This window comes from Papio anubis, chromosome 2 (assembly GCF_008728515.1).
Source record: "Papio anubis isolate 15944 chromosome 2, Panubis1.0, whole genome shotgun sequence".
Classification (NCBI taxonomy): Eukaryota; Metazoa; Chordata; class Mammalia; order Primates; family Cercopithecidae; genus Papio; species Papio anubis.
Window position 1 is genome coordinate 148,423,888 of NC_044977.1, and position 25,466 is coordinate 148,449,353.

Sequence of the window (25,466 nt, forward strand, 5' to 3'; positions counted from 1 at the left end):
TGCACTGTGCTGGAGGTCCTAACAAGTGTAATGAAACAAACAAAAAGATGCAAAATCTATGATGACTGGAAAGGAAAAAAACCTACCCTTATTTGAAAGCAAAAACTACCAATAAACTATGAGAATTATTAACTAAATTTAATAAGGCCCTGAATACTAGGTCAATTTTAAAAATCAATTGTATATGTGAATCTAGCAATGAACATTAGAAAAGGAACTTTGAAAAAGGTACCATTTACAATAATAACAAGAAGCATCAAATATCTAGGAATAAATCTAAACAAAGATGTGAAAAATCCTTATACGAAAATTTAAGAAAGCTAAAATAATTATAAGGATATATGATGTTCATGGATCCAAAGCTTCAATATTAAAAAGAAGTACGTTTTATCTGAATTTATCTATAAATTAATACAATTCCAACTAAAATGCCAATAGGTAAGTTTTGCGGAAATTGAAAAGTTGATTTCTAAGTTCAAGTGGCAATATCAAGAGGCAAAAGTGTCATTTCAGAAAACATCAGTAAAATGTGTTGGCGAGATGTAAAGCTACTAGAATTGCTGATTGGAGTGCAAATTGATACCACCGCTTTGGGAAACTGCATGGCACTATGTCCCAACAATTCTGCAGAAAGGCAAACATGTATTTTTAGCAGCAAAATTTATCATAGCCCCAAACTAGAAAATACCCAAATGTCTATTAGTAGTAGTATGAATAAGTACATTGTGAAACATTAATATTAAATGAACTAAATACAACATGAAGAATCTCACAAACATATTGCTGAGTCAAAGATGACAAATGCAAGGGTATGTATTGTCCAATTCCATTCATATAAAACTTAAAAACAAGAAAAGCTAATTTGTGGTGGTAGAGGTGCTAATAGTAGTTAAATTGTGGAAAGAGATATTGTGAGAGAGAACAGTGATTCTGGGATGCTGGTAATATTTTTTAATCTTAAATTATAAACATATGATGTATGAACTTTCCCGGGTGATTAAACATCAAGAAACACATTTCTTTCTTTTTTTTCTTTCCTTCTCTCTTTCTTTCATTCTTTCTTATTTATTTATTTTTTTGAGACAGAGTCTCACTCTGTTGCCCAGGCTGGAGTGCAGTGATGTGATCTCAGCTCACTGCAGCACCCACCTCCCGGGTTCAAGTTATTCTCCTGACTCAGCCTCCAGAGTAGCTGGAACCACAGGCACACAGCACCATCCCTGACTAATTTTTGTATTTTTAGTAGAGATGGTGTTTTACCATGTTGGCCAGGCTGCAACATTTCTTTAAACATGCAAAAATAACCAGGAATAATGTGGGGTGTGAGAACAGTCTAGACTATGAAATATTATCATGTATTATGGATCCACATTAATTTAAAAGAGTGCAGTATTGACAGCAGAATAGATAACAACAGGAACAAAGAGCAGGTTCAAAAATGGGCCTCAATGCAAAACAAAACTTTTCTACTATGTGTATGTACACAGTTACTTGTAATGCTGGGAAGTTTTAGATATCAATAAGTTGAGTGAGTAAATCAAGTTAAAATCCTAGGTTATTCAAAGGAAGCAAATCACTAAAACAAATATTTAAAATTATGGGCCTCCATGTAAAATGTTGAGCAAAGATTCCCATCACATCTCAATAACAAATAGAAAAAATCACAACAAAACGACTTTTCCTATATACTTCTTTTCTTTCTTTAAGATGATGCATAGATTTAAATTGGATGGTGGAGGTGAGGGGGACAAAGGTAACAGACTTCCTTATTATCTGAAAAGAGACAAAAATTTGACCCCACGCCCTTTTGTTTATAATCTGTCTGGAGTGAAAAAGTGTTTTGTTTTGTTCATTTAACTAAAACAGGATTGTAAAAGAGTAGTGATAGAACGCCACTTCAAATCAAAAAGTGATTTTGTGATCTCTTCAATGCAAAAATCCAAGGGTAAATTTTGTTTTGGGAGAGATTGAATACAGAAGATTAAACACTGTTATCAGGAACTGGCTTCTCTTTCAAGCAGTCATTTCCTCTGTGATTCCAAGATGGCTGCCAGCAGCTTCCTGGCAAGCATCTTTCTGATTTCTCACCCTGTGAAAAGGTGGGGGCCTTTGTCTCAGCATTCCCTGCATTAAATTTGTTGAATTAAAATGGAATATTTTGGGGCCCAAACATGTCACACTCATTTCTGAGTCAAACATGCTGCCTAAAGAAATGCACCAATTTGAGTGGTTTAGTCCTAAATTATATGCTCCATGTTTGAGCTAGGGAGGCATGAACACATGGGCTGAGAGTAGGGAATGAAGTGGGCTCCCCAGGCGGAAATTGGGGTAAGGCCATTAAAGAGAGGCTGAATAGAGTCCAGGTGGCAAAGTGTTCACTCTAGGGTAAAATACAGTTGGGATGGGGACAAAAGAAAGAGAGGCGCTACAAATTTAACCTTGATATTTGTTTATTGATATTAAAAAACTAAATACTAAGGACAGAATGTTTTTGTTCTCTAAAAATTCATATGTTGAAGCTCTAATCCCCATTGTGATGATATTTGGAGGTGAGGCCCTTGTGAGGGAGTTAGATGGTGATAATAGAACCCTTAGAAATTGGATTAGTGCCCTTATAAGAAGAAACACAAAAGTGATGATCTTTCTCTCCTTGGTGTGAGGACATAGCAAGTAGATGGCCTTTTACAAACCAGGAAGAGGACTCTCATGAGCACCAAATCAGCTGGCACCTTGATTTTGGATTTCCCAGCCTCCAGAATTGTGAGAAATAAATTTCTGTTGTTTAAGCCATTCAATTTACGGTATTTCATTTCACCAGCCTGAGGAGATTAAGACAATAGCCAAATCTCACTTTTTGAAAAAGTAAAGATATAACGAGGCAGAGAAATATTCCCTATCTCCTACATTTTTCCTGATGTTTTCAAATTTTCTGTGGTTATTTTGGTGACAGTGTTTGTTTCCATGAGCCAGCCTGGAATGTAAAGCAAGCACTCAGGATAATTGATGATAGCTGCCCCTGCAGAAAAAACTGTCTTGTACCAAAGGGACTGGTTTTTTTTTAATCCTTTTTTCTATTACTGGTTTTAAATAATGTTTCTGACAAGATTCTACTTTTCTTTCTGTCAACTGTCAGTGAACAGTATTGGGCATTATTTGTGGGGCTGTAAATACATGAAAAAATAATGAGTCCTTAAAAAGTCAAGAGAAATGCCTCCAGAGATATTTACCTAACATGTGATTTATGTAGGTCCAGGAATGAAGTCTCAGAAATTTCCAAATGAGAAGTCTGGAACATAAAATAAAGTCTTTTCCAAATCAGCCTTTGTTGTAGCCCCTGGACACATTTCCATTTTACTTTTAATCTGAACGTTGGAGAATGTTTTTCATGTTCAATTAAATTGTTTAGTTAATGGTCTAAGAATAACTCTTGGGAACATCCCTCATCATAGCATGTTATTACTCTATTCTTCTGACTGAATTTGATGTATCTATTGTGTTCCTGCTGCAAAAACCGATCCCTGGGATTAATCATTTTCTTTTTAGCGGCTAGAAATTGTAGACATTTAATGGATATACCTACATCAGTCAATTTAATGAGTCTCATTGTCTAGAGTTTGAAATATACTGATCACTCTAATGTTAAAATATAATTGACATTCATCCTTATTTCAGGTTTCTAAGTTTTCCAACTTTGTCCCTCCTGCCTGCCTGAGAAGGGTAATTTAGTTTAAGCTTAAAAAAAAAAGTTGTCCAGTGCCTGGGAAGTCAAGTGGATCTACTGGGTAATGTTCACAGAGAGTAAACAATCTTTGTGTCATTTACTACAGTACACCTTCAGCAAATCACTTAGCTTCAGTTTCTTTAACAGGGACTATTTTGTCATCTTAGTAGGAATTGTTCCATGGAAGGATCGCTGGTTAATATTATCTGGGGGTATCTCTGGCAGCCTTACAGTTGGAAAGAATGGGATGCTGATGTGGCTGTGGCATCTGTTGCTGGGTCATGAGCCAGGGCCTCCATCCTCCTTCAGAGGCTAAGCACAAGGCCAAAGGGGTGGACTTCCAGATAAAGGAGACCCAGCCAGTTGTCAAATATAGTTACAAGAAAGTAAGTGCACTCAAACCTGAGTTATAATTAATGGTTTTTTGTTTATGTTTTGTTTCAGTTGTTTGAATTTATGAACTTTTTGGCAGAGAACGTCATCTTCTGTTACATGGGCCTGGCACTGTTCACGTTCCAGAATCATATCTTTAATGCTTTTTTTATACTTGGAGCCTTTGTATCCTTTGAAATACAGAACATGGGGTGATTAGCGAAAATAACAAATGACTTACTTTTACTGATTATTCTGTTAAATTGTTAAAGCAGTTTCCTAAATTCGACTGCAAGGTTCAGACACAAGGCAGATATGTGATTTCTAGTTAGGGGAGAAAAGCATCCTAAGAAATTTGGACCTCCATTAAATAATTATGGTTCAGGATAAGAACTTTGGAAAGAACTATGGAAATAAAGGGGGAAATTAAAGGAAAAGATATTTTTCAAGTCAAAATATGTTTAACTATAATTATGAATCACTTACATAAAAATTATGTCAGTGTATTCTTTATAGAGAAACAGACTTAATTTGCATTAGAGTATATCAGGAAGCATCCAGGATTATTCAGCTTTAGAAATGTTTTCATTGCAAGATGATGAAATCTCTTTTCCAATGAGGACTTCAAAAATAGGACAGATGATCAAATGAAATGAGCATGATGCATGTGCTTTCAACATTATAAGCATTGTTCAAATGTAGGTTCATTTGAATAAGATAGCACCCTTCCTTTCCTATGAAGACAGATAAAATCTAGACCTCACTTTTAATGCAGGGGTTTTTCCTAGCTCTAGGCCTGGGACAGGAGGTATTTCCAGTGGGAATGGATATCTATCCAAAAGGATGTTGAGCCATTAGGAATGTCCCCAAAGACAGTTAGCAACTGTTGTCCTTCTTCCCACTTGGAAGATGGGCCGAGGCCACCTTGGATCACAGATAATCCTAACAGCCAGGAGAGGCAATTCCTCTCTATAAACTGTGTTCCAATTACACATCTGCATTCGCTTCTTAGTCTCTTTTCATTGAGCATTCAGCTGAACCCTAAAATTTCATCCAAAACCTGGATTTTAAAAGGAAGTTACCTCTTCCCAAATAACTCCATCCCATTGAGGACAAACTAGAATAGCCCATCGGGGAAGGAGTCAAAGACAACAAAAAGGGAAAGGTGAAGAGCACCAATATTTTCAAAGACTTTTACTTATAAAACTTTGATTTTAGCAAATTGCCACATAAAGCAACAGTTGTGTTATGTAATTAGACAGGTAATTCCTCTCAAAATTAATTCACCAAAAGAAACAGATATGCAAAGCTTGCTAGATATAGGAAATATAAACTGATAAGAAGGAAGATGGTAAACATGAACAGAAGCACATTTATCCTTTCCAAAGTGCCATTTGGGAAGATAATACTACAGCATTTGAATGGTCTCTGCCTCACATTTTACAGCAGAATTGAGGATAGTCAGTCATCAGCAATATAAATGTGATTAGAAAATTTACAGTGATTGAAATGGTATTGGGCTAACAATTTTAAAGCCAGTATCAAAGAAAGACAGAATTCTCTATTATTTCTGGGAATAACGACATTGAAATACAAATTTTGAAAGCAAGTTGGACAAATGTGAATTGACATGTTTATTTCTGGTTTTGGGGTCATAATGTAGAGAAGCTTAAGGACATCATATTTAAGCTCAAGGATTCAAACCATCATTGCAGCAACATTTTCCTCAATGGTTCCCTGTGCTTATCTACAGCTAGCAATTTTTGTTGCCAGAGCCTGCAACATATATCCCCTCTCCTTCCTCCTGAATCTAGGCCGAAAACAGAAGATCCCCTGGAACTTTCAGCACATGATGATGTTTTCAGGTATGTGAACTACGTTATGTGTTATTGCTGCTGGTTCTCTCACACTTTTACAGAACATGAAAAACCATGAGGAAATTTAAACCCTTTTGGGGAAACAGCTTCTCTTTACCCCACTGTACCTAACACTATGCTGATTGTCCCTAAGTGCTGAGCAACAGCAGGATTTCTCTTTCCACGTGAGAAATGAAGTTAGAGGGAATCTTGTTGGTATGGCTTCAAGGTACCATATCTGGTCGGAAATTGGCCTAAAGTGGACATTAGACTTTCCTCTGACCCATTTCAGATCAACTTTTCATACTGGGGAATTTGAATTATAATTTCATAAATTGCATGCTCAGGGTAAATAGTTTGTAAATGGTGCCACTCTTATTCAATGTTCCTTCTCTATAAAAACCTTGCTCGTTCCTTATGCAAAACTCCAGAAACTCCTCATGGTTAATACAAAAGCAAATCAGACCTAAGAATTCTCAGTTGTTAGTTGAGAAAACAGATATTAATTGAGCACTCACCAGGTGCCTGAGATGAGTTCTGAGCACCGATTGATGAAACTGACAAGGTCTCTGTTCTCAAGACATTTGTGTTCTAATTGCTTAAACCATACCTCAAGGCTCCTTTCCAAAAGAAAATAAACCAAATGAATTTTCTGACCTTGAAAACCTCTGGGGATTATGGTTTATCTTTAGTCAATTAATTTTCCTACCTTCAGTCTTTCCCTGTTCAAAGACCTTTTGCAGAGATCCTTACATGATTCCTATGTAGCTGTACACTTACAGTGTGCTCAGAGGTAGTTATTGGGGGATACACGAGAGTTTACAATAAAACCTGCTGTCAGCATGAACAAATACAATTTAGAGTATGTAGGGGCATACAGAGAAAGTGAGAGAAATGAACATTTATTAGCATTTGCCATTTGCCACTCACTATTTTTTAATTAATCCTGTAAAGCAAATATTAACACATTTTGTAGATGAAGAAACTGAGGTTCAGGATCTCAAAAAGGTTATGAAACTTGGCCAAGAACAAAAGTATTCTTAAACCGATGTCTGTGAGATTCCACCTAAACCCAACCAAGTGTCTCAAAATTCACATTCCTGAGAGCAGTAAAAGGTTTGTTTCGCCTTCAGTGCCATTCTATACTGGTCCATATCGTTAAAGGGGCAGCTCCCAAGCTGAGAGTGAGTCATCAATTCAAATACGGACAAATGGAGATACAACATTAAATTTGCCCTACTGAAGGCCTCTGACAGTACTTCCTTACATTTCTAGACATGTTAGGGTAAGAGAGAGAGAGTCATAAGGAAGGTGAGAAGTTAGAGTGGTAGGTTATTTTTGACTTAGAACGGTAATAAACTTTGGCAATGAGTTGACTTTTATTATGAGAAAGGAAAAGGTAAACTTGAGCACTCATAAATGGGAAGCCAGCATTGGGTTGCATTTTTTTCAAAACATTTCTGGGAATTGGAAAGCCCTTTTCCTTCTTTCCCATCAAAACATCAGTAACTTTACTCTGGAGAACAGCAGTTTATTTTCAAAGCTTCAATATTACATTTTAAACATTGCTTTATTTGACAAACAATGCTTTGAGAAAAATGTAAGGCCTTAGATAATCATGTTAGGTTGTGAATTGTCTGCCCAAATGGCCACCTGGCTTGATGGTTTCTCCAGGCTTTGGCACCTTCTAAGTTTGTTTAACCATAGGATTGTAGCTGCATTAAAACCTCGTAGAGGCCAATTATATGATGTATACAGCCAGGGGATGTGAGGAGGTCCAGAATTTATCTTTATGGTATTCTAAAGCCAGGAGTCAGCAAACTATGGCTCTTGTATCAAATCTGGTCCATGGCTATTTTGTTAATATTATTAAGTTGGAACTCAGCCCAACCCATTTGTTTACTTATTGTCTATGGCTGTTTTTGCAATACAGTGGCAGAGTTGTGAACCATATGTAATCATGTGGTTCATAAAACCTAAATATTACTATCTGGCCCTGTTTTGAAGTATCCTTACCCTCAGGGAGAAAAACAATAACCCTATCATATTAATGGGGTTGTAATTATTAGTTTAATTCATGAGAATGCCAATCAGCCAGTTCCGTCAATTAAAAAGACAACATGCCAAATTTTCAGGATAGCTACCTACATATGGCTCTGATGTCCAGAGAATACCACCCATTGTCTTCCATATTGAGCATCCATATCACCTGCTGGCATCGGCACTGTTAGTTAGAACTTAGCAGCTTGAACTCAAAGGCACAATCATCTTGGGCCAAGGTACACTTCTTTTATGTATTTGATTGGATTTTTGTTTTGTACACTTTTCACATTGAAATGAATCTGAACATCAAAGAGATTGAGTTTCTTCTTTATATTTCTAATGTCAGTTTTATTAAAAGTTAAAATTGATAGTACTCTTTTACATGGTAGAAATAACATTGGATTTTGCACTAAAAAGCTGTCTTCTTAGCTTTCAAATGAAGAGATAGTAATGTTACATATATATGTAATGGAATCATTGATGCCATGCTCAAAAGTCACTTTATACCTTCCTAAGCGCTTTCATTGGCACTGCTTTGAGACTCATAGCCACAGCGAGATAGGATAGCCATTATGCTCTCTTTTTTTTCATTTTTTTTATTGTGGTAAAATACACATAACATAAAATTTCCCATCATAACCATTTTAAGAATACAGTTCAGTGTTGTTAAATACATTCAAAATGTGCAACCATCACCACTGTCTACCTCCATGATTCTTTTCATGATGTAAAACTGAAACTCTATACACATTAAACAGTTCATTCCCCCTCCTCCCAGTCCCTGGCAGCCACCATTCTTTCTGTCTGTATGATTTTGACTTCTTTAGGATCCTCATATAAGTAGAATCATATAGTATTTGTCTTTTTGTGATTGGTTTATTTCACTTGGCATGACATCCTCAAGAGTCATCCATATTATGGCATATTATAAAATGTCCTCCCTTTTAAAAAGGCTGAATAATATTCATTGCATGTATATATCATATTTTATTTATCTATTCATTTATCAATGGACACTTGGGTTCCTTCCACATATTAGCTATTGTGAACAATGCTGCTGTAAACATGGGTACACAGACATCTCTTCAACACCTGGCTGTGAATTCTTTTCAACATATACCCAGAAGCAGAAGTGCTGGATCATATAGTAATTCGATTTTGAATGTTTTGAGAAGCTGCCATACTGTGTTTTTAACGTAACTTTACCATTTTATATTTCTACCAACAGTACCCAAATGTTCTTATTTCTGTACATTCTGGCCAAAAATTATTTTCTGTTTTTGTTTTGTTTTGTTTTGTTTTGTTTTTTGCTTATGGTAGTCATCCTAATGGGTATGATGTAATAGCTCATTGTTCTTTTGATTTGCATTTCCTTCATTAATAGTGATGCTAAGCATTTTTTTCATGAGCTTACTAGCCATTTGTGTATTTTCTTTTTTTTATTTTTATTATACTTTAAGTTCTAGGGTACATGTACACAACGTGCAGGTTTGTTACATATATATACATGTGCCATGTTGGTGTGCTGCACCCATTAACTCATCATTTACATTAGGTATATCTCCTAATGCTATCCCTCCCCCCACACCCTCCCCACAATAGGACCTGGTGTGTGATGCTCCCCTTCCTGTGTCCAAGTGATCTCATTGTTCAATTCCCACCTATGAGTGAGAACATGCGGTACTTGGTATTCTGTTCTTGCGACAGTTTGCTGCATCCATGTCCCTACAAAGGACACGAACTCATCCTTTTTTATGGCTGCATAGTATTCCATGGTGTCTATGTGCCACATTTTCTTAATCCAGTCTGTCACTGATGGACATTTGGGTTGATTCCAAGTCTTTGCTATTGTGAATAGTGCTGCAATAAACATACGTGTGCATGTGTTTTTACAGCAGCATGACTTATAATCCTTTGGGTATATCCCCAGTAATGGGATGGCTGGGTCAAATGGTATTTCCAGTTCTAGATCCTTGAGGAATTGCCACACTGTCTTCCACAATGGTTGAACTAGTTTACAGTCCCACCAACAGTGTAAAAGTGTTCCTATTTCTCCACATCCTCTCCAGCACCTGTTGTTTCCTGATTTTTTTAATGATCGCCATTCTAACTGGTGTGAGACGGTATCTCATTGTGGTTTTGATTTGCATTTCTCTGATGGCGAGTGATGATGAGCATTTTTTCACGTGTCTGTTTGCTATATGAATGTCTTCTTTTGAGAAGTGTCTGTTCATATCCTTTGCCCACTTTTTCATGGGGTTGTTTGTTTTTTTCTTGTAAATTTGATTGAGTTCTTTATAGGTTCTGGATATTAGCCCTTTGTCAGATGAGTAGATTGCAAAAATTTTCTCCCATTCTGTAGGTTGCCTGTTCACTCTGATGGTAGTTTCTTTTGCTGAGCAGAAGCTCTTTAGTTTAATTAGATCCCATTTGTCAATTTTGGCTTTTGTTGCCATTGCTTTCGGTGTTTTAGACATGAAGTTCTTACCCATGCCTATGTCCTGAATGGTATTATTAGGTTTTCTTCTAGGGTTTTTATGGTTTTAGGTCTACAATTTAAGTCTCTAATCCATCTTGAATTAATTTTCGTATAAGGAGTAAGGAAAGGATCCAGTTTCAGCTTTCTACTTATGGCTAGCCAATTTTCCCAGCACCATTTATTAAATAGGGAATCCTTTCCCCATTTCTTGCTTTTGTCACGTTTGTCAAATATCAGATGGTTGTAGATGTGTGGTATTATTTCTGAGGGCTCTATTCTGTTCCATTGGTCTATATCTCTGTTTTGGTACCGGTACCATGCTGTTTTGGTTCCTGTAGCCTTGTAGTATAGTTTGAAGTCAGGTAGCGTGATGCCTCCAGCTTTGTTCTTTTGACTTAGAAATTGTCTTGGCAATGCGGGCTCTTTCTTGGTTCCATATGAACTTTAAAGCAGTTTTTTCCAATTCTGTGAAGAAAGTCATTGGTAGCTTAATGGGGATGACATTGAATCTGTAAATTACCTTGGGCAGTATGGCCATTTTCACAATATTGATTCTTCCTATCCATGAGCATGGTATGTTCTTCCATTTGTTTGTATCCTCTTTTATTTCACCGAGCAGTGGTTTGTAGATCTCCTTGAAGAGGTCCTTTACATCCCTTGTAAGTTGGATTCCTAGATATTTTATTCTCTTTGAAGCTATTGTAAATGGGAGTTCATTCATGATTTGGCTCTCTGTCTGTTACTGGTGTATAAGAATGCTTGTGATTTTTGCACATTGATTTTGTATCCTGAGACTTTGCTGAAGTTGCTTATCAGCTTAAGGAGGTTTTGGGCTGAGATAATGGGATTTTCTAAATACACAATCATGTCATCTGCAAAGAGGGACAATTTGACTTCTTCTTTTCCTAACTGAATACCCTTGATTTCTTTCTCTTGCCTGATTGCCCTAGCCAGAACTTCCAACAATATGTTGAATAGGAGTGGTGAGAGAGGGCATCCCTGTCTTGTGCCAGTTTTCAAAGGGAATGCTTCCAGTTTTTGCCCATTCAGTATGATACTGGCTGTGGGTTTGTCATAAATAGCTCTTATTATTTTGAGGTACGTTCCATCAATACCGAATTTATTGAGCGTTTTTAGCATGAAGGGCTATTGAATTTTGTCAAAGGCCTTTTCTGCATCTATTGAGATAATCATGTGGTTTTTGTCTTTGGTTATGTTTACATGCTGGATTATGTTTATTGATTTGCGAATGTTGAACCAGCCTTGCATAGCAGGGATGAAGCCCACTTGATCATGGTGGATAAGCTTTTTGATGTGCTGCTGAATCCGGTTTGCCAGTATTTTATTGAGGATTTTTACATTGATGTTCATCAGGGATATTGGTCTAAAATTCTCTTTTTTTGTTTGTCTTTGTCAGGCTTTGGTATCAGGATGATGTTGGCCTCATAAAATGAGTTAGGGAGGATTCCCTCTTTTTCTATTGATTGGAATAGTTTCAGAAGGAATGGTACCAACTCCTCTTTGTACCTCTGGTAGAATTTGGCTGTGAATCCGTCTGGTCCTGGACTTTTTTTGGTTGGTAGGCTATTAATTATTGCCTCAATTTCAGAACCTGCTATTGGTCTATTCAGGGATTCAACTTCTTCCTGGTTTAGTCTTGGGAGAGTGTAAGTGTCCAGGAAATTATCCATTTCTTCTAGATTTTCTAGTTTATTTGCGTAGAGGTGTTTATAGTATTCTCTGATGGTAGTTTGTATTTCTGTGGGGTCGGTGGTGAAATTCCCTTTATCATTTTTTATTGCATCTATTTGATTCTTCTCTCTTTTCTTCTTTATTAGTCTTGCTAGCAGTCTATCAATTTTGTTGCTCTTTTCAAAAAACCAGCTCCTGGATTCATTGATTTTTTTGGAGGGTTTTTCGTGTCTCTATCTCCTTCAGTTCTGCTCTGATCTTAGTTATTTCTTGCCTTCTGCTAGCTTTTGAATGTGTTTGCTATTGCTTCTCTAGTTCTTTTAATTGTGATGTTAGGGTGTCAGTTTTAGATCTTTCCTGCTTTCTCTTGTGGGCATTTAGTGCTATAAATTTCCCTCTACACAATGCTTTAAATGTGTCCCAGAGATTCTGGTATGTGTATCTCTGTTCTCAGTGGTTTCAAAGAACATCTTTATTTCTGCCTTCATTTCGTTATGTACCCAGTAGTCATTCAGGAGCAGGTTGTTCAGTTTCCATGTAGTTAAGCGGTTTTGATTGAGTTTTTTAGTCCTGAGTTATAGTTTAATTGCACTCTGGTCTGAGAGACAGTTTGTTATAATTTCTGTTCTTTTACATTTGCTGAGGAGTGCTTTACTTCCAACTATGTGGTCAATTTTGGAATAAGTCCCATGTGGTGCTGAGAAGAATGTATATTCTGTTGATTTGGGGTGGAGAGTTCTGTAATTGTCTATTAGGTCCGCTTGGTGCAGAGTTGAGTTCAATTCCTGGATATCCTTGTTAACTTTCTGTCTTGTTGACCTGTCTAATGTTGACAGTGGGGTGTTAAAGTCTCCCATTATTATTGTGTGGGAGTCTAAGTCTCTTTGTAAGTCTCTAAGGACTTGCTTTATGAATCTGGGTGCTCCTGTATTGGGTGCATATATATTTAGGATAGTTAGCTCTTCCTGTTGAATTGATCCCTTTACCATTATGTAATGGCCTTTTTTGTCTCTTTTGATCTTTGATGGTTTAAAGTCTGTTTTATCAGAGACTAGGATTGCAACCCCTGCTTTTTTTTGTTTTCCATTTGCTTGGTAGATCTTCCTCCATCCCTTTATTTTGAGCCTATGTGTGTCTCTGCATGTGAGATGGGTCTCCTGAATACAGCAAACTTATGGGTCTTGACTCTTTATCCAATTTGCTTGTCTGTGTCTTTCAACTGGATCATTTAGTCCATTTACATTTGAAGTTAATATTGTTATGTGTGAACTTGATCCTGTCGTTATGATATTAGCTGGTTATTTTGCTCACTAGTTGATGCAGTTTCTTCCTAGCATCGAGGGACTTTACATTTTAACATGTTTTTGCAATAGCTGGTACCTGTTGTTCCTTTCTATATTTAATGCTTCCTTCAAGATCTCTTGTAGGGCAGGCCTGGTGGTGACAAAATCTCTAAGCATTTGCTTGTCTGTAAAGGATTTTATTTCTCCTTCACGTATGAAACTTAGTTTGCCTGGATATGAAATTCTGGGTTGAAAATTCTTTTCTTTAAGAATGTTGAATATTGGCCCCCACTCTCTTCTGGCTTGGAGAGTTTCTGCTGAGAGATCTGCTGTTAGTCTGCTGGGCTTCCCTTTGTGTGTAACTCGACCTTTTTCTTTGGCTGCCCTTAACATTTTTTCCTTCATTTCAACTTTGGTGAATCTGGCAATTATGTGTCTTGGAGTTGCTCATCTTGAGGAGTATCTTTGTGGCGTTCTCTGTATTTCCTGAATTTGAATGTTGGCCTGCCTTACTAGGTTGGGGAAGTTCTCCTGGATGATATCCTGCAGAGTGTGTTCCAACTTGGTTCCATTTTCCCTGTCACTTTCAGGCACACCAGTCAGACGTAGATTTGGTCTTTTCACATAATCCCATATTTCTTGGAGGCTTTGTTCATTTCTTTTCACTCTTTTTTCTCCACCCTTCTCTTCTTGCTTCATTTCATTCATTTGATTTTCCATCGCTGATACTCTTTCTTCCATTGATTGGGTTGGTTACTGAAGCTTGTGCATTTGTCATGTATTTCTTGTGTTATGATTTTCATCTCTATCAGTTCTTTTAAGGTCTTCTCTGCATTGATTATTCTAGTTTTCCATTCATCCATTCTTTTTCAAGGTTTTTAGTTTCTTTGCACTGGTTACATAGTTCCTCCTTTAGCTCTGAGAAGTTTGATCGACTGAAGCCTTCTTCTCTCAACTTGTCGAAGTCATTCTCCATCTAGCTTTGTTCCATTGCTGGCGATGAGCTGTGTTCCTTTGGAGGGGGAGATGCACTCTGATTTTTTGAATTTCCATCTTTTCTGCTCTGCTTTTTCCCCATCTTTGTGGTTTTATCTGCTTTTGGTCTTTGATGATGGTGACATACTGGTGGGGTTTTGGTGTGGGCGTCCTTTCTGTTTGTTAGTTTTCCTTCTAACATTCAGGACCCTCAGCTGTAGATCTATTGGAGTTTGCTTGAGGTCCACTCCAGATCCTGTTTTCCTGGGTATCAGCAGCAAAGGCTGCAGAAGATAGAATATTGCTGAATAGCGAGTGTTGCTGTCTGATTCTTGCTCTAGAAGCTTCATCTCAGGGGTGTACCCCACAGTGTGAGGTGTAAGGTGTCGGTCTGCACCTAGTGGGGGATGTCTCCCAGTTAGGCTACTCAGGGGTCAGGGACCCACTTGAGCAGGCAGTCTGTCCGTTCTCAGATCTCAACCTCCATGCTGGGAGATCCACTGCTCTCTTCAAAGCTATCAGACACAGGTATTTATCTGTGCCGAGGTTTCTGCTGCTTTTTGTTTAGCTATGTCCTGTCCCCAGAGGAGGAGTCTACAGAGGCAGGCAGGCCTCCTTGAGCTGTGGTGGGCTCCACCCAATTCGAGCTTCCAAGTGGCTTTGTTTACCCACTTAAGCCTCAGCAATGGTGGGCGCCCCTCCCCTGGCTTCACTTCCGCCTTGCAATTAGATCTCAGACTGCTGTGCTAGCAATGAGGGAGGCTCCGTGGGCATGGGACCCTCTGGGCCAGGTGTGGGATATAATCTGGTGTGCCATTTGCTAAAACCCTTGGTAAAGCACAGTATTATGGTGGGAGTTACCTGATTTTCCAGGTGTTGTGTGCCTCAGTTTCCCTTGGCTAGGAAAAGGAATTCCCTTCCTCCTGGCCCTTCCCAGGTGAGGCAATGCCTCACCCTGCTTCAGCTCTCACTGGTCGGGCTACACCAGCTGACCGGCACTGATTGTCCGGCACTCCCCAGTGAGATGAACTTGGTACCTCAGTTGAAAATGCAGAAATCACCCGTCTTCTGTGTCACTCACACTGGGAGCTGGAGGCTGGAGCTGTTCCTATTCAGCCATCTGGGGCACGCCCCTCCAAAAGAAGTCCATTTGTGTATTTTCTTTGGAGAAACTTCTATTCAAGTCTTAAGCTATTTTATAAATGGGGTCTTTTGTCATTGAGTTTTAGGAGTTTTCTATTTCCTGAATACTGATCCTTTATCAGACATATCATTTGCAAATATCTTCTTCCATTCCATGAGCTGCCTTTTTTACTCTGTTTACATTGTATTTCAATGCCCAATATTTTTTAAATTTTCATGAAATTTAATTTGTCTATTTTTTCTTTTGTTGCCTGTGCTTTTAGAGTCTTAGCTAAGACATGATTGCCAAATCCAATGTTGTGACATTTTTGTCCTTTTTTTTTCTGAGAGTTTTATAGTTTTAGGCCTTACATTTAAGTTTTTGATCCATTTGAGTTAATTTTTATATATGACATTGCTTTGATTACCATAGCTTTATAGTAAGTTTTGAAATTTAGAAGTACAGGTCTTTCTGCTTTGTACTTTTTCAAGATTGTTTTGGTTATTTGGGGCCTCTTGAAATTCTGTATTAATTTGAGAATAGGTTTTACTATTTCTTTAAAAATGCCATTGGGATTTTGATAGGGACCGCATTGAATCTGTAAATTACTTTGGGTTGTATTAACAACTTAACAATATTAAGTCTCCTAATCCATAAGTATAAGATGTTTCCCTTTATTTATTTCTTCTTTAATTTATTTCAGTAATGTTTTGTAGTTTTCACTGTACAAGTCTTTCACCTCCTTGGTTAAGTTAATTCCTAAGTATTTTATTATTTTTGATGCTATTGTGATTGGAATTATTTTCATAATTTTAATTTTAGATTGTTCATTGTGAGGGTATAACAATGCAATTGATTTTTGCATGTTGACTTTATATCTTGCTACTTTGCTTAATTCATTTATTAGTTTTAACAGGTTTTTTGTGAAATCTTTAGGAAATTCTACATATAAAATTATATTATCTATAAACAGAGATAATTTTCCTTCTTCTTCTTCCATTTGAATACCTTTATTTCTTTCTCATGATTAATTTCTCTGGCTAGAATTTCTAGTATGATGTTAAATAGAAGTGATCAAAGTGGGCATTTTTGTCTTATTCCTGACCTTAGAGTAAAAGACTTTAGTCGTTCATCATTGAGTATGATATTTGCTATTTTTTATATACAGCTTTTATTATGTTAAGATAGTTTCCTTCTATTCCTAGTTGGTTGGTTTTTTTAATCATGAAATGTTAAATTTTATCAAATGATGTTTCTGTATCAATTGAGATGATCATGTACTTTTCTCCTTCATGCTGTTAGTGTGGTGTATTACACTCATTGATTTTTGCGTGTTGTACACAACATGGCATTCCAGGAACAAATCTCACTTGGTCATCGTGCATAGTTCTTTTAATATGCTACTGAATTCAATTTGCTAGCATTTTGTTGCGAACTTTGCATTTATGTTCATAACGAATAGCACTCTGTGGTTTTCTTATTGTGTCTTTCTCTGACTTTGATATCGCAGTAATGTTGGCTTTATGAAATGATATCGCAGTAATGTTGGCTTTATGAAATGAGATAAGAAGCGCTTCCTCCTCTTCAAGTTTTTGGAAAAGTTTGTGAAGAATTGGCATTAGTCTTTCTTTAAATGTTTTGTAGAAATCACCTGTGAAACCAGGAAATCCAGAGCTTTTCTTTGTGAGGAGATTTTTGATTACTGATTGAATCTTATTATAGTTGTAGGTCTAATTCAGATTTTTCATTTCTTCATGCTTTTATCTAGGTAAGCTTTGTATTTCTAGGAAGGTATCCATTTCATCTAGATTATTCAATTTGTTAGCATAAAATTATTTATAGTGCTCTCTTATTCTTGTTATTCTCTAATTCTTGTTATTTCTCTAGAATTGGTAGTAAAATCACCAGTATTATTTCTAATTTTAGTAACTTGAGTCTTCTCTCTTTTTTCTTAGTCCATCTAGTTAAAGGTTTGTCAATTTTATTGATCTTTCCAAAGAACCATTTTTTTGTTTCATTTATTTTTTCCATTATTTTCCTTTTCTCTATTTTATTTATCTCTAATCTTTATTATTTCCTTTCTTCTAGCTCTACATTTAATTTGTTTTTCTGTTTCTTGTTTATTTAAGTCATGAAGTTAGGTTGTTGGGTTGTTGATTTGAAATCGTTCTTGTTTTTTAATGTAAGTGTTTAAGTCTTAGCACTGTTTTCACTATGTCTTATAAGTTTGGGTATGTTGTGTTGTCTTTTCATTCACCTCTTAGCATTTTCTAATTTTTCTTCTGATTTTATTCGTGATCCATTGATTATTTAAAAGTATGTTATTTAATTTCCATAAATGCATGAATTTTCCAGTTTTACATCTGTTGTTGATTTCTAACTTCCACTGTGGTCCTATTTTTTTAAATCTATTAGGGAGTCTTAATGTGTGGTCTAACCTATGGTCTATCCTGGAAAATGTCTCATATGCACTTGAGAAGAATGTGTATGTTGTTGTCATTGGGTAGATTGTTCTGTATATGTCTGTTAGATCTAGTTGGTTTATCATACTGTTTAAGTTTTCGATTCCCTTACTTATATTCTATTTGGCTATTATGTTCATTATTGAGAATTTAAGTCTCCAACTATTACTGTAGAATTATCTATTTCTCCATTCAATTTTGTCAGTTTTTCCTTCATATATTATGGTGGTCTGTCATTAGGTATGTAAAAGTTTATAATTGTTTATAATTGTCGTATCTTCTTGCAGTATTGAAACTTTCATTAATCTTTGTCTTTTGTAAATGTTTTTGACTTAAAATCTATTTTGTCTGATATTAGTATAGCTACTCCCTTCTGTTTTTTGGTCAGTATGTGCTGGGAATATCTTTTCCTAGCCTTCTCTTCTCATCTGTTTGTGTCATTGGACCTAAAAATCAGTCTCTTTAGACAGCATATAGCTGGATCATATGTTTTCATCCATTCTGCCAAACCTGTCTTTTGCTTAGAGTGTTTAATACATTTACATTTAAAGTAATTACTGGTAAGAAAGAGGTTCTGTCATTTTGAAATATATTTTCTATACACCTTACAGCATTCTTGTCCCTCGTTTACTGTACTACTGCCTTTTGTGTTTAGTTGATTCTTTGTAGTGAAATGTTTAAATTCCTTTCTCACTTTCTTTTGTGTATATTCTATAGCTATTTTCTTTGTGGTTACCATGGAGTTTACACTTAAGATCCTGAAGCTACAACATTCTAATTTAAATTTACACCAGTTTAACATGAAAAACATACAAAAACTCTGCCTCCTTTACAACTCTGTCGCCACCCCTTTTGTCTGTCGATGTTACAGAATTATATCTTTATACAATGTGTTACCAAAAATACAAACTAATAATTCTTTAATATGCATTAGTCTCTTAAATTATGTAGAAAACAAACTGTGGAGTTATAAACCAAAGTTATAATAATATTAGCTCTTATACTGACAATTTTTTAAATGTATTCATCTCTTAAATCACATAGAAAAGAAAAAATGAAGTTACAAACCATGTAATAATACTAGCTTTTTAATTGTCCATGAATTTACCTTTACTGAGTTCTCTGTTTCTTCATATGGCTCAAATTACTACTTAGTATTCTTTAATTTCACACTGCAGGACTCTCTTGAGGGATTTCTCGAAGGATAGGTTCAATGATAATGAAACCTCCTCAGCTTTTGTTTACTTGGGAATGCCTTAATTTCTCCCTGACTTTTGAAGAACAGTTAGTTTTGCCACATATAGAAATCTTGGTTGACAAGTGGTTTTTGTTTTTGTTTTATTTTTTTATTTTTTTATTTTAGTGCTTTGACTATATCGGCCTACTGCCTTCTGACCTCCAAAGTTTCTGTTGAGAAATCTGCTGATAATCTTGTTAAGGATCCCTTATATGTGTGAGTACCTTCTCTCTTGGTGCTTTCAACATTCTTTAAAAAGCTTGAAAGTGTTTCGGTCCGCATCTCTTTGAGTTCATCTGCTTGGAGTTTGTGAAGCTTCTTGGGTGTTTCTATTCATGTCTATCTCTTTATTGGTATTTCCTTTTGTTTATATATCTTTTTTTTTTTTTACTTTCTCCACATTTTCGTTTTAGTTCTTCAAGCATCTTTAAGATAGTTGTTTTGAAGTCTGCTTAAAAGTCTTTGTCTAGTACATCTGCCATCAGGTCTTTTTCAGGGATAGTTTGTTATTTTTTTTTTTTTTTTACTTTGAATGGCCATACTTTCCTGTTTCTCTGTATAACTTGTTATTTTTTGTTAAAAACTTGACATTTGAGTCTAATATTTGGTAACTCTGGAAATCACATTTCCCCTTTCCCAGGGTTTGCTGGATTTGGGTGTTTGTTTGTTTGTTTGTTGTTGATTTTGTTGTTATAGACTGTCTCTGTTCTGGGAATCAGCCTGAGATATAAACATAAGGTCTCCTCAGGTCCTTTCTAAGCCCATGCCTTTCCTTGGGCTTGCAAAGTCACTTTCTAATTTCTCTGTATATGTAGTTACTTTTTAATGACCTAATCTTTAATGTCAGGCCCCCAAAAGGAGAAAAAGAAAATCAAAGGTGAAAAAATTAAAAGGGTGTTGGCCCTGTAAATCTCCTGACATCACTTCAGCTGAGGGGAGGAGCTTCCCAATAAGGGGAGGTGCAATAACAATGGCGGCAATTTTGTCTACATCTCTTTGATCTGAACCAGCATCAGTGATCAGAGCACAGGTTTTTGATATTTGGAGAACAGAGTCCTTTTTGCTCACCCTGGCTCCTGCAAACTGTTTGCAAGTTGCTCCAGGAACACTTGGCACAGTTGCCTGCCACAGGGCTGAAGGGTGAGGGCTGGAATACTTGCTACTGTGCTAAGAACTATAATTGACCAAAATTAACCACAATTACTTCCCAAGCCTTCTCCTAGAAGTTGCAATCCTTCAATATACTCCAGAATTCCAAAATAGTTAACATCATACAGATTCTGCCAGTATAATAGTTGTCTAGGTGGGGAAACAAATTTCTAGTACTTCCTACTCTGCCCTGTTCCCAGCATCCCATTTTTGGTCTCTTCTTACAGATTAAAAAATAATAACAACGAGACAAGGGGAGTTTGGGTATCTTGCTCACAATCTCTTAACCCTGAGTTGAACCCAGGCCTCTCGCTTTTGAACTTAGAAACTTCTCTTCTACATAACACAACCTCAGATTTACCTTCAAAGTCATGAGAACAAAAGTTAAATCAAAATCATGTCCTTTCTAATCCAGGCCAACCCCAGCATGTCTAACATGTCCCTCATGCAAACCTGACCCCCATCCAGTTCATAACAAAGCCAATATGTGGACAACACCCGCTCCCAGCCCTAGGCTCAGGATCTACACTGCACCCACTGACCCCCATCAGGTATCGGGTGATGTATCAGGTGAGGTCATCACATGCAGGGTGGCATTTTTCTTCAAAAGAGAATGCTGCAGACTCAGCTTTGATTTTCTGCATGAATTCTGATAGCTATACATTACTTAGGTCCTAAAGTTTTAAATATATTTGCCAGAAAACAAAGCACTTGAAAGGTCAACTTAAGGTAACATAAACCAGAGGAGAAGGTTAACAAAATAGATCAAACAACACACTGTCTAGCCTTTTCTGCGTGTGTGAGAGCAAAACCCGCTCAACCCAGAAGAAAAAGCCAATCCCCTTAAAGAATATTTGATTATAAATATAGTTTAATGTTTCTTAATTATGACTATTTTTTCATCCAATAAGAGAATGACTTTAGTAACCCTCTGACACAATCTAGTTGGCCTGCTTCATGAATAAGTTTAGATGAAGCCTTTCTTCACATAGCTCAAAACATTTTGCAAAGAGTTCTTTGGAGAAGGTAAACAATGACACTCAATCTAAAAAAGGAGTGTGAATGTATTTCTTTATTTCCTCATTCACAGTCATCCAGATAGTCATTCATTCAGCAGACATTGATTGATGCACTCTCTTGGATAGGTATTTGTGTGAACAAGACAAAGATGAGGGCCCTGCCCTTAAGAGAAACCTGGGCTTGGCTCAAGTTTGATTCAGTAAGGCAGCACACCTCAGGGGTTCAAAGACCAAATAAGAACCTAAAATTTCTGTCTTAGTCAGTGACACCTACCATATGATAAATGCTTGTCCATTATCTTTACCCTCAACTTCTTAATGCCTTTCAGCACTGGGCAGAGAAGCTTTCCAAGCAGAAGTGGAATCTCTGTGAAGTTAATAAACTTAAGCTTTAGGATCCCTTTCACATGGCCCTTTCCAAGATCCTGAGAGGGGCCCTACCAGTGTGTTCTGATGAGCATATAAAGTTTGCATAAGTAAGATATTTTGTACTATTTTTCTTAAAGTAGGCCTCAAAATTTATAAGCTTCAGGCCCCACAAAACCTGAGGCAGACCTGCGTCCAAATCTGGATGCACCTGGATGTAAAAGTTTAAGAAAGATTTAGCTGGCCGGGCGCGGTGGCTCACGCCTGTAATCCCAGCACTTTAGGAGGCCGAGGCGGGCAGATCACGAGGTTAGGAGATCAAAACCATCCTGGCTAACACGGTGAAACCCTGTCTCTACTTTTAAAAAATGCAAAAAATTAGCCGGGCGTGGCGGCGGGCGCCTGTAGTCCCAGCTACTCGGGAGGCTGAAGCAGGAGAATGGCGTGAACCCGGGAGGCGGAGCTTGCTGTGAGCCAAGATCGCGCCACCGCACTCCAGCCTGGGCGACTGAGCGAGACTCCGTCTCAAAAAAAAAAAAAAAAAGGAAAGAAAAAAGAAAGATTTAGCTACTTCTGACTCATCTCCTGGTGGTGAGAAAGGCCTTTGGGGAGCATTGAAGCAAGGGCTTGAAGCTGTGTAGATGACTCCAGTTCAGTAATGTTTTTGAGTAAAGCTCACATTGTTGGTGGATGACTCTACTGCTACTCTCCACCCCCACCTCCACCCCATTACCTCTAGAGCCAATGAAACTCACCTAGCATGAATCCCACCTGATTTATTTTCTGTAGACTAATCATCTACACACATGACGCCTTGGAACGTGAAAATGCCACATGGGTGTCAAGGTCAGAAATCTGTCTCCTCTGTCTTGAGAAGTTTTTAATAATGCAAATTCTGATCTTGGTATCTCCAATGCAGTTAAAAGTCGATTAGGAGAGCTTACCCTGAGACATTTTTAAGACCTTCTTTAAATTCAAGGCCAGGAGGCCATAACTGCTCTGCTGTATCGTGCGACACCCAGCACAAAGGGCTTAAGAGGAATGCTAAGCTCCCCTGAAACTGTTCCTGTTGCTCTTGAGCATAACCCTAGTTAATGCCACGAGTGAATAGCCCTGCCTCAGCTCTCAGTTCCCTTGAAACCAAAGAGGCAGCACTCTGTTGTTTAAATTAAAGGAGGAGATATGCACAAATTAGCTTCCCTATTGATGTGGTGCATATTACAAAGATCAGTCCACTTGTTTTAATTCAAATCTATGTGCTGCAATTTTTATTTAATTTAAAACTAAATAAGAACCAGGAGTTGCTGGAAGGAGGGGAAATGCCAAGCCCAACTTAGCCCTGGCAGCCTTCCTGAAACCACTGTGACTTGGGTACTGTGAACTACTGGGCTAAAGAGCCACAGTGCAGAGCTGCTGAGCTTATCTAACCAGGAGGGAGTTTAGGAAAGCACCTGGGAAGGTTGTAGGAGCCAGATGATAGGTCAGCGAACACTGCTTCTCAAATTCGTTGACTTCTGTTTTTGAGAAGGCACTTTTGAGAAGGCATTGAAACCCCAATATGTCCTATCACAAAAACTACGAAAAGTTTTAACCAGCAAAATGTGACCACAGTACATGGATTTATACAAAACTTCATCCATGAGCTCACATAGCCATAAAACAACAGTACCAACTGTTGCCAGGCTTTGCTACTAATGTTCCTGACTCATTTTGTTGTGCACTAGCACTCATTCACATTCAAATAACTGCTGACACCAAAGGATTAAGAAAAAGGCATGGAAGACAAACTTTAAATTCAGAAAATGTTTTCATGAACATGTACTTGTTCCCCTCTCAATTGTGAAAAGGCTGCCATTGCTACTCAAGTTTTGTGAAGCACTGTTCTGCAGCTCATGGAACCCCAGTGTTCTATGGAAGCAGTTTTTAAGAGCCCTTGCCAAGGTGTAGACCACCTTTCCCAGTGTCTTTTGGGTGACCAACTGATCAAGCTATGGTGAGAATCCAATTTGAGACATTGACCCCAAAGGACCTTATCCAGCTGACATCAATGACAGCCAGAAAGGAAACATAAGTGAAACTCATGAAAGTGAAGAACCAAGGTCATTGTTTCAGCAGTGCCTAGAAATAAGAATCCATGTCTATGGCTATCCAGGCTAATGGAACTCCATTAAGCTACCAGGACCGTCCCACAGCAATTACCAGTCCCCATGTAAAGGCGATGCTTCCATGCTGTCTTGATCCTTGGTATCCAAAAGTGTGGTCCTTAGGCCAACAGCTTTGGCATCCCTTAGAAGCTTATTAAAAGCCCTGAATCCAAATCTGCATTGTAACAAGATCTTCAGGTAATTCATGTGCACATGGAAGTTTGAGAAGCATGTTTCAGAACACAGTTACAATTCATGGTTTTTCTTCTGAACCTCTCTCTTCAATACATTTCTCCCATCTCATTCTGTTTGGCTTTAGACCCTCTTAGATGCCAACCTCGCCTCTTGTTCTTCCATTTGCCATCTGATCAGCATAATGCTGCTTATCTAGTTATTGAATTTCTTGTGGTTCCTTCAGCATGCTAAGGTCTTCCTCCCTATTCACTCAGGCTGTCCTTATGCCTGGAACCCTTTCCACATGCACCCACCCTCACTCGCTTTGTTTGTTTTATTCTTTGGATCTCAGTTTAGACATCACTTCTGATAAGAAGCCTTTGTAACTTCTCTGGTCTGGGTTTGTGTCACTTTCATCTGTTTCCATAGCTCCCAATACTTCTCCTCCCCTAGTAGTCATCACACTGTACCATGATTTTTGGTTTGCCTGCCTGTATTCCCTCTAGACTGAAAGCTTAGTGAAGACAAAATGCTTATCTCCACACCTTAGCACCCCGCATGCTACTTGAAGGTGAGTAGGTGTCTACAAATATTTGGTATATAAATAGGTAAATGAATGATATACCTAACTAAAATTGTACATTTCACTCAGTCAAGAATCAGGCTAACCTCAACTTCAGCTTAGGAAAAAAGATTTCTTTAAATGTAGCTACAAGAGTTAGCTGAGAGTCTGGGACCCTCTAAAAGCTGGACTTTTCTTTCCTTCCCTTCCTTGATTTAGCCTATTTGACACCATCATGCGTCAGGAATCCTTTGTCCAAGCTTTCCTCTTTGCAGCCCCTTTGCCTAGAGTCCAGTGTTCTCTTACCTTCCCATGCTACATCTCCTTCCTACCCTAGGCATATTTGTGTCTTTAATTATGCCACTGCCTCTTCCTCACCAGTACAAGGCCACTAACAAACTAATGGGGCAGAGGGTCAGGACTTTCTCCATTTGAGAAGATGAACTTCCACCAAGCCTCCATCTCTCCCAGGTGGTGCCCCATGCAGCTTGGAGCAGGCATTAGTGAGCAAAGCAATGGGAGTAGGTCTTCTGAGGTCTCCAGATGGGATAGGGTTAACCAGCTTATGCAGGAAATGAGCCACAAAAAATGTTTTAACAACTGTGTCAAGCAATCACAAGGAAAAGTCATCTTGGATAATGAATAACTACAAGCAGCATTGCTGTGACGAAGCAGACAGCTATAGTAGACCCATATGAATTGCAGATCCCATTAAGTCCTCATAGTTTCCGATGCTGAGAAAAGGTTATGTGATAATGATGAATTCAGAATATCTGAGAAATAGCTTAGAACTGTGGCCTGCCCCATAC

At 37.7% G+C, this 25,466-nt stretch overlaps 1 protein-coding gene across 8 annotated transcripts in view; it reads left to right on the plus strand.

Moving 5' to 3' along the window:
• The window catches only part of SLC9A9 (solute carrier family 9 member A9), a 588,523-nt gene that overhangs the window by 354,900 nt on the left and 208,157 nt on the right, over positions 1-25,466 (plus strand). For all 8 annotated transcript variants that reach the window (XR_002520177.2, XR_002520179.2, XM_009201572.4 and 5 more), the window contains exons 10-11: positions 4,166-4,279; positions 5,847-5,958. Coding sequence is in view for 6 of the 8 variants with exons in the window: in XM_009201572.4 (XP_009199836.2) it covers positions 4,166-4,279; positions 5,847-5,958 (226 nt within the window). In the remaining 2 variants the exon portion in view is untranslated. The remainder of the gene's footprint in view (positions 1-4,165; positions 4,280-5,846; positions 5,959-25,466) is intronic.